Raw genomic sequence first — 13,923 nt, 5'->3', positions numbered from 1 at the left:
ATGCAGGAGTCCTGTAGCGTAATGGTTAGAGCACTCGCCTCGCAAGCGATAAGATCTGGGTTTGATTCCCGGCAGGGCAAAACGTTGGGCAAGTTTCCTTACTTCACATGCCTCCGTTTACCTAGCAATAAATAGGAACCCAGTTATTAGCCCTCTGAGTGCTCCCGGTTTAAAGCGCTTAGAGACGCCGTCCGCCATGGAGGGCGCTATGTAAATCCAAGTTGTTGCTGTTGTTATTAGTCGATTAGCGGATCACTTTACCAGTATTAATCCCTTAAAAAAAAGGGGGGGGGGGAAAGAAGAGAAGAGAAAGAAAACCCATGAAAACGTCACATCCAGGAAACTGACGTCAGCTGAGGAATGAATGATGTCTGATGCCAAGGTCCAAAGGAATGGAGGAAATGGTGACCAATCATAGGAGGTTAGGTTAAGAGAGAGTGAGAGAGTGAGCAAGAGAAGGACAAAGCTGTATTTCCTGCCAACTGGCAGTTAGATGGATTCTACTGCAACCCAGACAAGTGTGATGCTGTCATCAATTACGTTTCGGAAGACTGTTTTCTGAGGGAAGAAAGATTACAATTATCACTAAAAACTTCTGGCAGCAGGCAAGCATTCGGGCACAGAATACAGTAACTCATTCATCTGTAGCCAGCCATTCACCTACAAATAGTCACTCTGCTTCACAGTAAATCCTATGAATCGGGGCGTCCTCCCGACGTGGAAGACACTTTACCAATGCAGGGATGTGGTTCTTGAATTAATGAATGTGTTTTTTTCAGAGGTTCTGACAATCGTACCCACACAATCTCTCATTTTAGAGGTTAACGTGGAAAGGGGGGGGGGGGCAAAAGTTACTGTGGGTTGAGAGAGGCTTCAGGTATGTCCTGTTGATGGGAGAAAATTGCCTGGTCTATGGCTGGCATTATAATAATAATCTTTGCATTTGATATATAGTGACTTATCATGTCTTCGAGACGTCTCAAAACGCTTCACAGAACATACTGTGTATTTTGTGGGCAGGACATGACAGCCAATTAATTGCACACTGCAGTGTCCCACAAACAGTCGTGGAGGGAATTTTACCCCTGGAAAGCGATCCGCTATTGAATGTTAAGACAGATTTTGAAGAATTAGGTGGAATTGTTGATGCCAAATGCTTTTGCAAGGCATGTTCTACAGAATGCCACCCAACCAACCGCTTAAAAATAGTGCAAGAGAGAGGGAGAGAGAGAGAGAGAGGCCACACATCAAGAGAAAAGGAGCAAAAACAGCCATACACCGCAAGTCACTGAGCCAAGTGCCAGCCAGGCAAGCAAACAAGAAGGTTTGCCCAAGTGCACCTGATTCACCACCATGTAAATCAGCAAACAAAACATTTTAAAATTCCATTATTACATTAAAACCAACCTGACTGCAGGTATAACCTTTTATCTGTTTTGCAGTGCATAACCTCAAAAGTAAAATGAACACAATCCCTTTTCCTTTTCTCCAAGCAGCACATTTCTGGTTGCAGAACAACCAGCTTCATTTGCATCAAGGTAAGAGGAATGTGTGCTTTGCATGAATTCAGCGATCTTAACAATTAAACCTTCCAGCAGTTTAACCCAGGCAAGGCCTGCAGATTAAAGAGAGACAACATTAAACATAAACTCAGACACAATGCAGCACGTTCTATGTTAGCTCTCTCCCTGGTTTCCATTCCGACCCTCACACACACGAACCCCCCTGAAAAGCAGACATCAGATCTCAAGTCAAGTGATCGACTGAAACATCAAGGAGATGTGCAGAAGGTCACACAGGTAATATAATGTAGTCAGCTCACGGTATCACTATCAAGCAGTGCTGCTGCTGCGGATTTGCACCAATGCTCCTGCGGAGAGAACTGCATCATCCGACACACAGCCAGCACTCCCCCCACCACCAGCCACAGCCAGGAGCCCCCCCCACCCCACCACTCACAGCCAGCAACACCGACCACCACCCACAGCCAGCAACACCCCCCATGACCCATCCAACACACAGCCCCCCCACAGCCAGCACACACACCCCCCCACAGCCAGCACATCCCCACAGCCAGCACACACCCCCACTACCACCCACAGCCAGCACCCCCCCCCCACAGCCAGCACACTCCCCCCCACACAGCCAGCACACTCCCCCCACACAGCCAGCACACTCCCCCCACACAGCCAGCACACCCCCCATCCACCCACAGCCAGCACACTCCCCCCCACACAGCCAGCACACTCCCCCCCACACAGCCAGCACACTCCCCCCCACACAGCCAGCACACCCCCCATCCACCCACAGCCAGCACACCCCCCCCACCCCCAGCCAGCACCCCCCCACCCACCGCCAGTACACATCCCCCCACCACCCACAGCCAGCAACACCCGCACCCACCACCACCCTCAACACCCCCACAGCCAGCACCAACACCCCTCCACATCAAACAACTCCCCACCCTCCCACAGCCAGCACCCCTTGGCCAACCTCACCACCCACAGCCAGCACCCCCTGGCTAGCAGCCCCCTGCCAGTGACCCCTGGCCCCAGCCAGTGAACCCCCCCCCAGCCCCACCCACAGACCCACCATTCAGTCCATTAATGCTGTGCTGATGCTCCCTCCCCATTGGAGCAATCTACTCTACTCTTCATCCTATTCCCCACTTAACCAACCACCTGCTCCCTTGACCCCATCCCCACTCCACTCCTTATCTCCCAGCTCCACTTTCTTGCCCCACATATCACTGACATCATCAACCTGTCCCTCTCCTCTGGCTCTGTCCCCATTCCATTAAAAACTGCCATCATCACGCCCACCCTGAAAAAACCCTCCCTTGATGCGTCGCAGCTATCAAGTTACCGGCCCATCTCCAACCTCCCCTTTCTCTCCAAGGTCTTGGAAAGAGTTGTCGCCTCCCAACTGCGCTCTTTCCTCTCCACCCATTCTCTTTTCGAACCCCTTCAGTCAGGTTTCCGTGCTGCCCATAGCACAGAAACTGCCCTGGTCAAGGTCACCAATGATATCCTGACCATCTGTGACCAGGGCTCCCTCTGTCTCCTCGTCCTCCTCGACCTATCGGCAGCATTCGATACGGTCGACCACGCTATCCTACTCCACCGCTTGTCCTCCCACCTCAACCTTCAAGGCACTGTCCTTGAATGGTTTAGGTCGTACCTTTCTCACCGTCTTCATTTTGTCTGGACGAATGGCTTCTCCTCCACCCCCCGCACTGTCTCATGTGGTGTCCCTCAGGGCTCTGTCCTTGGTCCCCTCCTCTTCACCCTCTATATGCTCCCCCTCGGTGACATCATCCGCAGACATGGAGTTAACTTCCACATGTATGCGGATGACACCCAACTCTACCTTTCCTCCTCTACTCTCAACTCCACGACCCCCGATGTCCTGACAGCTGCCTGTCCGACATCGAGTCCTGGACGAGAGACAACTTTCTTCAGCTCAACGTGCGAAAAACCGAGGCCCTCCTGATTGGCTCACGTCAGCGCCTCCGCACCTCAGGCGCTGACACCATCAGCATCCAAGGCTGCACTCTCCACCTCTCAAAGCCAGTCAGGAACCTCGGCGTTTTGTTCGACCCTGAGCTGTCCTTTCTCCCTCACATCCGCACCACAACTGGCACCGCCTTCCATCACCTCCGGAACATCGCCAGACTACGGCACTACCTCACCCCTCACGCTGCTGAAACCCTGGTCCACGCCTTTGTCACCTCAAGGCTGGACTATGGGAACTCTCTCCTCGCCGGCCTTCCCGCCCCTCCCTCCACACTGCAGGTCATTCAGAACTCTGCAGCTCGTGTACTGTCCCGCACCAGACACCGGGACCACATCACTCCCACCCTCGCTCGCCTCCACTGGCTCCCCATCCCCCAGAGGATTGATTTCAAGATCCTCATCCTCACCTACAAGGCCATTCACGGCCTCGCTCCCTCCTACCTCTCCAACCTACTATCCCCCTACCTACCTGCCCGTACCCTCCGTTCCTCTGGCTCCGGTCTGCTCCACGTCCCCGCCCCAACCGCCCTACCATCGGTGGTCGGGCCTTCAGCCTCTCAGCCCCCAGGCTCTGGAACTCCATCCCCCAGTGCCTTCGCCTTGCTTCCTCCCTTTCCTCCTTCAAGGCCGGTCTCAAAACCTTTCTCTTTGACCGAGCCTTCAGCTCCCCTCTCGACTCTCTTCCCCTCCTCGCTCCCTCCCTTCCCTCCCCTCACCCTGACCATTTCCCCCTCCTCGCTCCCTCCCTTCCCTCCCCTCACCCTGACCATTTCCCCCCTCCTCGCTCCCTCCCTTCCCTCCCCTCACCCTGACCATTTCCCCCCTGCTCGGGTCATGACCCAACTGTGCAGCGCCTTGGGACGTCCTCCTGACGTGAAAGGCGCTTTATAAATGGAATCTTGTTGTTGTTGTTGTTGTTAAGTCTTGTATCAGGGCTGGTGATGGCTTCCCACTGGAACTGTCTATACACTCCCCATTCATAGAAATGACAGCATAGCCCTAACAGGTAGGATGGCACAAGCAGTGTGAACGTTTGCCCAACAGTGATATCAATGGCAAGTTATGTGGTTTTAGCTGGTTAGACTCCAGACGTTAATTACTCCAGCAGTTACCCCAACGCACACTCTGGGGTCCCCCAAGCCTTGGCCTTGCCAACTTGTGCCTAATACTTTCCTGAATTGAGAAAGCAGGATGCATCCATCCAGGGAGAGAGTGTGTACTCCATTCCAACAATCCATCTCTGGGATTTCCATGTGTAGCTGGGAAATCTCAGCTTGGTTTGGATACTCTTAAGCATGGTGATGGGTTTCCCCAAGTGTCAGACACATGGCTGACCAAAAACAATAGGGCGAATTTGGACGTTAATTACTAATAGACAACCAGGAGGCAGGTTGTTTAATTGAGTCAGTCAGACACAACCAGTCTAAATACAAGTCAATTAGAGCCAGCAAACTTCAGCATCAAGCTTGGTACTATTACAGCAAGCACAAGGCGGGGGAAGCAGCAATTCAGATCACGTATTGTGCTGAGTTTAACTGGTGAAGCAAGTTGCAGCATCAGCTATTTGCACCTTTCTATCGCTATCATGACATTTCTCAGATCCAAGTGTGCTGTTTGAAGAGCCTTCACGCCTGACAGCTGTGTGACGTGGAAAAGAAAAGCAAATTGTGGGTGTCTGAGCTTTGCCTGAAAACACTGACACACATTAATCATTCCACGGACAGTCATATGCCTGAAACAGCTGAGTCATTCTGGCACTTGATGTTCCTTGCAACAAATCATAACAAACAACTAGTGCAGGTCAAATTCACACAGGCTCCACCTACCTCTTCTGTTCCTTTCCACAAGATAAATTTAAAGCCAGGCTTCCCAGTCCATTGCAGCATTGAAGCAAGTCTACGTTTGAATATGAGCAATGGAACCCAAACTACCAGGTACTTATTCAATAAGGTGCTAGTGCAAAATACATTCAAACAATAAAGCGAGGTTAGATTTACACTGTACGACATTGCAATCTTCAATCTTTTAATCCATGTTTAAAAATCCAAATAACTGGTTCCCCACACTACAGGTACATCCTTGAAGACAGCAAACAATCTTCTTCCCCTCTAAAAGCACAAGATGTGCAATGCCAAGATACACAAGAAATACACAGAAGTGTCAATAAGGATTGTTCACAATGGTGTTTGCTTGTTACACTCATAAGAAATGTATTATATTAAAATGCTTCCAAATATATTAAAATAGTTCCAAATGCTTGAGCTTCCCAGTCAAGGCATCTCTAACAATTCATCGCTCCTTTCAGCATGCCAGGGCATCCTGGATTATTTGCTCAAGTTCCGACTTGGAACTCGAATCTTTGAACCAAAAGGCGACAATGCTGCTAATTGAGCCAAGATTACCACTACTCGTTAAATATCATCACCTCCCACTGCCCATTAGCAACAATACCAACGAACACAAACTACGAAAAACACAAAGGCAACAATGCACATGCACATTTGACAACTTGCCGTCTTGTGAACAGAATTTATGTTTACCTTTCTGAAACCTCAGGCTGCTGGAGATTGCCTGAACTTTGCACTTAAGATTGCATTTAAAGCTCAATCGCAAAGACATCCCCAGTGGGCAGAATGCTAACCAAGGCAGTTACTATAGGAAGCCAGAAATATAATGTGTTCCAAGCCATACTGACATTTTTTTTGTAAACTGGAGGCAAGGAGAAACTCAATACACTTTGGTATTCTTCCAAGTTTTGGGTTGAAAATAAGTTTGGAAGCTTGGGAGGGTGAGAAGGGGAATTTCTTTCAAAATACTTCCTTTTCAAAACATTTGGCCGGGCATCTAACACATGTGGAAACCCATCACCATGCTTAACAGTATCCAAACCAAGCTGAGAACTCCATGCATCCCACCTACAGATGGAAATCCCAAATATTATTGGAATGGAATGCGCGCGCTCTATCTCCCTGGAGGGATACATACTGCTTGCCTAATTACATAAAGTATTAGGTGCAGTTTGGGAAAGCCAAGGCTTGGGGGAGCCCAGAGTGTGTATTGGGGTAACTGGAATCTAACCAGCTAAAACCACATAACTTGCCATTGATATTGTTGTCTGGTAAGCCAAAAGCATAACTCTAAAACCAAATCAAACAGGAGAGGTTAGCACTCAATGCGCTGGGCCAAACACAAACCGATATGATCCGTCATTGCTTCTAAACATCCTGCAAATTCTAAAATAACTGTATCAATATGGAGTCTTGTAGCTCAGTGTGGTTAGAGCACTTGCCTCGCAAGTGAGAGACCTGGGTTTGATTCCTGGCTAGGGCGAAACGTTTCCGTACTCCACACGCCTCTATTTACTTAGCAGTAAGTAGGAATCCTGCTTAGGTAGTTAGTCGATTGGTGGATCGCTTTAAATGGAGGTAATAATTCCTTAAAAAAATAACAATAAATTGGTCACTCAATCCACGACTGTTTGTGGGACACTACTATGCGCAATGACTGCTATGTTTTGCCCACAAAGTATACAACCAATTCACTTTATAGTATATTCTGTGAAGCGCTTTGAGACATCTCGAAGATGTGATAATACAAGGATTATTATTTTAAAAGAATAAGGAAATTGGGATTAAAATAAAACAGAAAAAGGAGGCTTATGATAAATGTCAGGTCCAAAATACACAAGATGATCAAATAGAATATAGAAAGTACAGAGGAGAACTGAAAAAGGAACTAAGAGGGGCAAAGAGATTGTATGAGAAAAGATTAGCGGGTAACATAAAAGGGAACCTTAAGGTATTTTGTAAGCATATAAAGAATAAAAGGTTAGTCAAAGATAGGGTGGGGCTGATTAGGGACCAAAGAGGAAATCTTCTTGTGGAGGCTGAGGGCTTGGCTGACGTACTGAGTGAGTACTTTGTATCTGTCTTCACAAAAGAAGATATGCCACAGTATCGGACGAGAGGGTAGAGAAATTGGATAAGATATGAATAAACCAAGAGGAGGTATTAAAAAGATTGATGGTGCTCAAGGTAGATAAATCACCCGGTCCGGATGGGATGCATCCTAAGTTACTGGGGAGGACAAGTTTGCAGGGCTATGGGGAGAGAATGGGGGAGTGGGATTGAATAGCTCTTTTCAAAGAGCCGCCACAGACATGATGGGCCAAATGGCCTCCTTCTGTGCTGTATAATTTTATGATTCTCTCCTGTTTCTGGAGGATAAATTTAGTTACCAACAACTGTTTCCTAACAATTACATCTGTTCAGTTATAGTCCAATTAAAGCAAGGGTGGTGGAAACAGGTTCAATAACAACTTTCAAAAGAGAATCAGATAGTTACTTGAAAAGGTAAAATTTGCAGGGTTACGTGGAGAGGGGGAGTGGGACTGATTGGGTAGCTCTTCCAAAGAGCTGGTAGAGGCACGGTGGGCCGAATGGCCTCCTTCTGTGCTGTAATATTCTATGATTCTATGAAGTGGCCCAGCACAGTGAAGTTGGAGTCTCTACATATCCACATGTTTATATACATATGAAGCTCCACAGAGGGAACGGTGTGATAATGTGTCCTAAATTGTAGTATTTTCAAAGTGACCCACTGGGAGGACTAGGAGCTTTTAGGATTGCAGACATTTTGTAATCAAGTCAAGAGGTGGGTTTTGAACAATCTTAGCATCTTCCACTTTTTTCACTTGTCAACAACAACTTATCACGTTAATTGTACACTGGGCCTCAGGTCATCCCATTCAATCTCTTCCACACCTAGTTATCCCCAGTGCCCATTTTTTACTATGGTTCAAAATCACTCCAGTTAATGCACCAAATATAAAAACAATTGAAAGGTGCACTGCATATTCACTGGGATGGCGACGTGTATGAAGGATTTCAGTTAAGAGAGACTTTAACAGGTAGAGCTTTTTCCCAAGAGCTGAGATAGTTAAGGTGCACTAAGAGATCTTCAATTATGAAGAATTAGCACAAGTAAACAGTAATAGATGTCCCCTGGTTGGATAGGCAGTAATAAGGTACAAAGTTAGATTTGCAAATTAAAGGGGAGGTTAGAAAAATTGTCTTTCCACAGAGGGATTGGTGGGACTGTCTGCCACAAACCAGAGTATCGTTCAGTCAGAGTCTACAGATTGTTTTAAAGGGGAATTAGATAGATGTTTGAAGAGAAGAATATTAAAGGATGTGTGGAGAGCAAGCAGAAGAATTAGATCAGAGCAAGTCGCCCACGTGGAGAACACTGGCATAGTGTTCACCTTCAGTTTTTGTACCGAACTGTAGTACATTTGTACTGAAATCGTCAACTGCTGATTCTGGGTGGACACCACTATGGTGCAGCACACTTGCCTGCCTAGGCTACCTCCTACAACCCAGCCTCTCCCTGTAGAAAAATCCTGTTTTGGCTCTTCTTTACCTGCGAGAGGCCTGGTGAAGTGGCATGATGGTCTGGTGGCGTTCTGAGAAGATTTGGATGGCCTCTGTTTATATCATAGGCTGTGTAAGGAGCAGGTGGTCCTGCCTGCTCGGGCACCTGTGGGACCTGATAGAGATACTGAAGGTTAGAATGTGAAACTCTCAGAATTATTAACAGATTTTGCCTCGTGGGAGGGAAGACGCCATTGACTGCTAAGGATCACTGGCCTAAGGGTAACTGGGGACTGGAGCTACCATGAAGTCTTAAGGGGCGAACAAATCGTTTCCTATACACAGTGTGAAGCTGTTGGTTTGAGGAGGAAAAAGGTACGCTCTCCTGCGCAAGCACTTGAAGCCCAAAGGCCATCGTCCAGGACACTTAAGGGTCTTGTACCAGCATTAATATCTTTATAAAGTTATAAGTTTAAGAAAGAGCATCAATGTTTCAGTATGACGCCAGAAAGCAATGGGAGCAGATTCAATATGACTAAAAATCACATGAATCATCAGCCTCATGAATAGCAGAACCATACATAGCACACATGGAACCAGAGAAAGAATGTGCATCTTATAGTCCTTATATCAAAATGTCGGAATACATCCAAGAGTAATTGTCAAGTATAGAGATGTCGATGCAGGAAACAGCCATTTGCCCTTAGTAAGGTCTAACAAACAGCTATGCCGTTAATGATATATTAATCTGGAGGATTGCTGCCAGGAGAACGCTTGAATAGTGTCGTAGGATCTTTAACTATCACTTGAAGCAAACAGGACCTCAGTTTAATGTCTCGTTCATAGCCTAGACTGTGAGCTCAAGTCCCAAAGTGGGGCTTAAACTCAATTTCTACCAAATGATATGAAATCAAAGATCACACAAAAACATACTTGGTATATGGAGAGGCCAGGAGGGAGAGAAAAAAAGAACAAAAGATGAAAGCAGCAAAACACAGCCTGGGCACGTGCCAAGATAATGACATCTCTACCACACCATAAAACTGTAGAAATTTATAGCACAGATGGCAGCCATTAAGCCCATTGTATGGCTCTTTTAAGAGCAATTCTTTCAGTCTTACCTTTACCCAAACCCCTTTAGTTTTCTCCTTTAGATATTTATCTAGCGCCCTTTTAAAAGCCAACAAGATTCTGCCTCAACCACCATTCCCAGCAGAGCCTATCCTAATTACTCTGTGGTGTGGAAATATTTTTCCCAATCTCCCCATTTCCTAAAATTGATGCCCTCTTGTCACCGACTCACCGACCAGTCATTTCTCCCAACTGTCACTGACATCAAAACCCCTCATAATGTTAAAGACATTGATCAGGTCACCTCTCAACCTTTGTTCCAGCAGAAAAAAACGCCAGCATCTCCAGTCTCTGTTCATAATAATAATAATCCTTGCATTTGATATAGCGCTTTTCATATCTTCTAGATGTCTCAAAGGGCTTCACAGAATATACTGTAAAGCAAATTGACTGTATATTTGTGGGCGAAACGTGGCAGCCAATTGCGCACAGAAGCATCCTACAAACAGTTGTGGATTGAAATAACCAATTTATTATTGTTTTTTTTCTTGAGGGATTATTATCAGGCGTAAGGAAACTTGCCCAAGGTTTCACCCTGACCTGCCGGGAATCGAACCCAGGCCTCTCGCTCGCAAAGCGAGTGCTCTAACCACTGAGCTCCAGGACTCCACATCTGTGTGTGTATATAATAGTTAATTTTTTTATATTTTTCATTTTTTTAAAAAACAAAATGCAATTTTTTAAAATTGTTGTTGTCGGGATTTATGTGGAAAAAATAATCCTTGCATTTGATATAGCGCCTTATCATAGAGCAAACCAGTCATCTCCTCTGTTCCCCCACTATTATCTTGATATCCTTCCTACATTTCAGTGACCAAAAGTGAACTAACTTAAGTCTAACTAACGAATTATACAAGTTTAGCATTACCTCTTTGATTTTATATTCTATAAACCCTATTCATAAAACCGAGATTCCATTTGCACATCCACATAGAGCAAAACAGAATGGTAGGTAGGAGGCTCTGGGAGCAGCCACTTGCATTGCCATTTCATTAATGAAGCTGTAAGCCAAGCATGTAGAGCTGCCAGCATGTCCTATGTGCAGCATGAGTAAAGCAAATAGCAGCCAGGCTAGGCCAAAGCCAGAACATTTCTGAATTATCGCCTATTGCTATTCGACATTCACCATATTGAGCCAGCTGAGGAGGGATAATTAACCTGTTTGGTTAACACTAATTCAGAAAATGAGTGAAGCGACAAAGCCTAAAGTGCAGCACGCACTAATAGTTGAAAAGGTTTTCAGAGAAAACAATATGATGAATAATAATCCTTGTGTTTGATACAGCGCCTTAACACGTTGTCAAGACGTTCAAACTACTTCACAAGTTTTTACTGAAATGTAATACCTGTATGACAGATAACCAGACAACGCAGTAGCTAATTTTGCGCACAGCAATGGGCTGCGAGCAGCCAAAGGAAGTAGTAAAGTGACTTCAGGCTCAGGATTCTAAAGCCTAGTGGTTGAGGGAGGGAGGGAGGGAAGGAGAAGTGTGCACAAAGGAGTGAGAGGAAAGAACAAGCATGTATACAGCACATAAAATAATGTCTTGGGTCTTACAGACTGCAACCATAGGCATTGTTGAAGAAGTAGGTCTTCAGGTAGGTCTTCAATAAACTTCAGGAAGTTATGGGATTTCAGTTTCAAAGCAGTGAGTAATCCAGAGACTGACTTCAGTGAGTTCAATTGTAGAGGTTAGACACAAGGAAAAGAAAGCTTATGTCTATAATTTCTCTCAATGATATGCCACCCATGAGAATCAACAAGAGTTTTGCGAGAACACAAGATGGTAAACCACTTTATCCTTGTGCCCTCAAGTTAACCTAGCGTCAAGAATTAGACCTAGAATTGAAAGTGGATAGCTGTCAACAAGTACTGGGCAGAGTGAAATCACCACACTCGACAGGACTCGAGTCCAGGGAGATGCTCCAGCACAGTTGCGCAATATTTTTAAAAAAATTTGTGCATAGGAAAAACAGTCTCAAATTCTGGAACAGCAAGACTTGCCGACAAGCCAGCTTACATCTAAAAGCAAAAGTTAACATGATCAAGGCTTTTCGCCAGATCCCATAAATGTATATAGTAAAAATATCAAGTACAAAAACATCCAAAGTTTTATAGGAAGCCTTCAATGGATGACTTAACTGCCAAAATTTTCCAATATTACTTCCGTTTCACATGCGTGGTGGGGTGGGATGGGACGGGAATCATCCTTCGTTTACTCAGGTAGTTTAAAGTTTGATTTTAAAACCTTGCTTAGTACACGTGTACACAGACTCCTGTGTGCCAGGAGTTCATGGCAGGACACACAACCTATCTGAGGGGTAATCAAATAGTTGTTCCACTTCAACTCTCCCTCCCTCTTGCACTCTGACCTCTCCATCCATGGTCTCCTACAACTGTTCTAATGAACCAAAGAGCAAGTTTGATGAACAGCATCTCACCTATCTGCAAGGGACCTTACAGCCCTCCGGCTTCAATATTGATTTCAATAATTTCAGACCATAACAGCTCACCTTCCCCCTCCTCCGTGGCCATTATTACAACATCTGGTTCCCAGACACACCTTTTCTCTCTCTGGTCTGCCCATTTTATTGGAATTTCCCCATGTTCCCCCTCTATTATCTTGACATCTTTGTAAGCAAAATAGAAGCCCACGGTATTAAAGGGACAGTGACAGCATAGATATAGAATGTCTGGGAGACAGAAAGCAGAGAGTGGTGGTGAACAGTTGCTTTTCTGACTGGAGGGAAGTGTACAGTGGTGTCCCCCAGGGGTCGGTATTGGGAGCACTGCTGTTTATGATCCATATAAATGACCTGGACTTGGGTATAGGGAGGACAATTCCCAAGTTTACAGATGATACTAAGCTAGGAAAAGTTGTAAACAGCGAGGAGGATAGCAGCAGATTGCAAGGGGACATAGACTAGACCAACTGGTAAAATGGGCAGACGCGTGGTAGATAAAGTTTAATGTGGAGAATTGCAAAGTGATGCATTTTGTGATGAAGAATGAGAGGTAATATAAGCTGATGGTACAATCTTAAAGGGGGTGAAAGAACAGAGAGACCTGGGGGGGTCATATAAGTAAATGTTTAAAGGTGGCAGGACAGGTAGGTAAAGCTGTTAAAAAAGCATATGGGATACGAGGCTTTATAAATAGAGGCATAGAATACAAATGTCAGGAAGTTATGATGAACCTTTATAAAACACTGGGTAGGCCTCAGCTCGAGACTGGGTTCAGTTCTGGGCCCCACACTTTAGGAAGGATGTCAAGGAATTGGAGAGGGCGCAAAGAAGATTTACCAGGATGGAATGAAGGTCTTCAGTTATCAGGAGAGGCGAGAGAAGCTCGGATTGTTCTCCGTGGAGCAGATAAGGTTAAGAGGAGACTTAATAGAAGTTTTTAAAATTATGGGGGGATTCGATAGGGTGAACAAGGAGAAACTATTCCCACTGGCGGGTGGGTTGGTAACCTGAGGACACCAATTTAAAATAGTTGTTAAAAGAAACAGAGGGGAGGTGAGGAGACNTTTTTTTAAAACACAGCGAGTTGTTGGGATCTGGAATGCACTGCCTGAAAGGCTGGTGCAAGCCAATTCGATACAGCTCTTAGGAGAGAAGTAGATAATTATTTGGGGAGGATAAGTTTGCGGGGCTATGGGGAGAGCGCGGGGGAGTGGGATCGAATTGAATAGTTCTTTTCAAAGAGCCGGCGCAAATGACCACCTTCTGTGCTGTATGANTTTTTTCCCTGGTTCTGGAAGATAAATTTAGTTACCAACAACTGTTTCCTAACAATTACAACTGTTCAATTATAGTCCAATTAAAGCAAGGGTGGTGGAAACAGATTCAATAACAACTTTCAAAAATGGATCAGATAGGTACTTGAAAAGGGAAAATTTGCA

General features: G+C 45.6%; 1 protein-coding gene across 2 annotated transcripts in view; it reads right to left on the bottom strand.

Moving 5' to 3' along the window:
* LOC103181383 (eukaryotic translation initiation factor 4 gamma 3) overlaps positions 1-13,923 on the bottom strand; it is a 122,240-nt gene that overhangs the window by 81,104 nt on the left and 27,213 nt on the right. Inside the window, exon 4 of one of the 2 annotated variants that reach the window (XM_007897827.2) lies at positions 8,937-9,062. The exons of the other annotated variant lie outside the window; for it this stretch is intronic. Coding sequence (XP_007896018.1) covers positions 8,937-9,062 — 126 coding nt within the window. The remainder of the gene's footprint in view (positions 1-8,936; positions 9,063-13,923) is intronic. 2 annotated transcript variants of the gene reach the window in all.

The sequence above is a fragment of the Callorhinchus milii genome, unplaced genomic scaffold (assembly GCF_018977255.1).
Source record: "Callorhinchus milii isolate IMCB2004 unplaced genomic scaffold, IMCB_Cmil_1.0 Scaffold24, whole genome shotgun sequence".
Classification (NCBI taxonomy): domain Eukaryota; kingdom Metazoa; phylum Chordata; class Chondrichthyes; order Chimaeriformes; family Callorhinchidae; genus Callorhinchus; species Callorhinchus milii.
The sequence above is the reverse complement of the archived record's forward strand: the minus strand, read 5'-3'. Positions and strand labels throughout refer to the sequence as shown.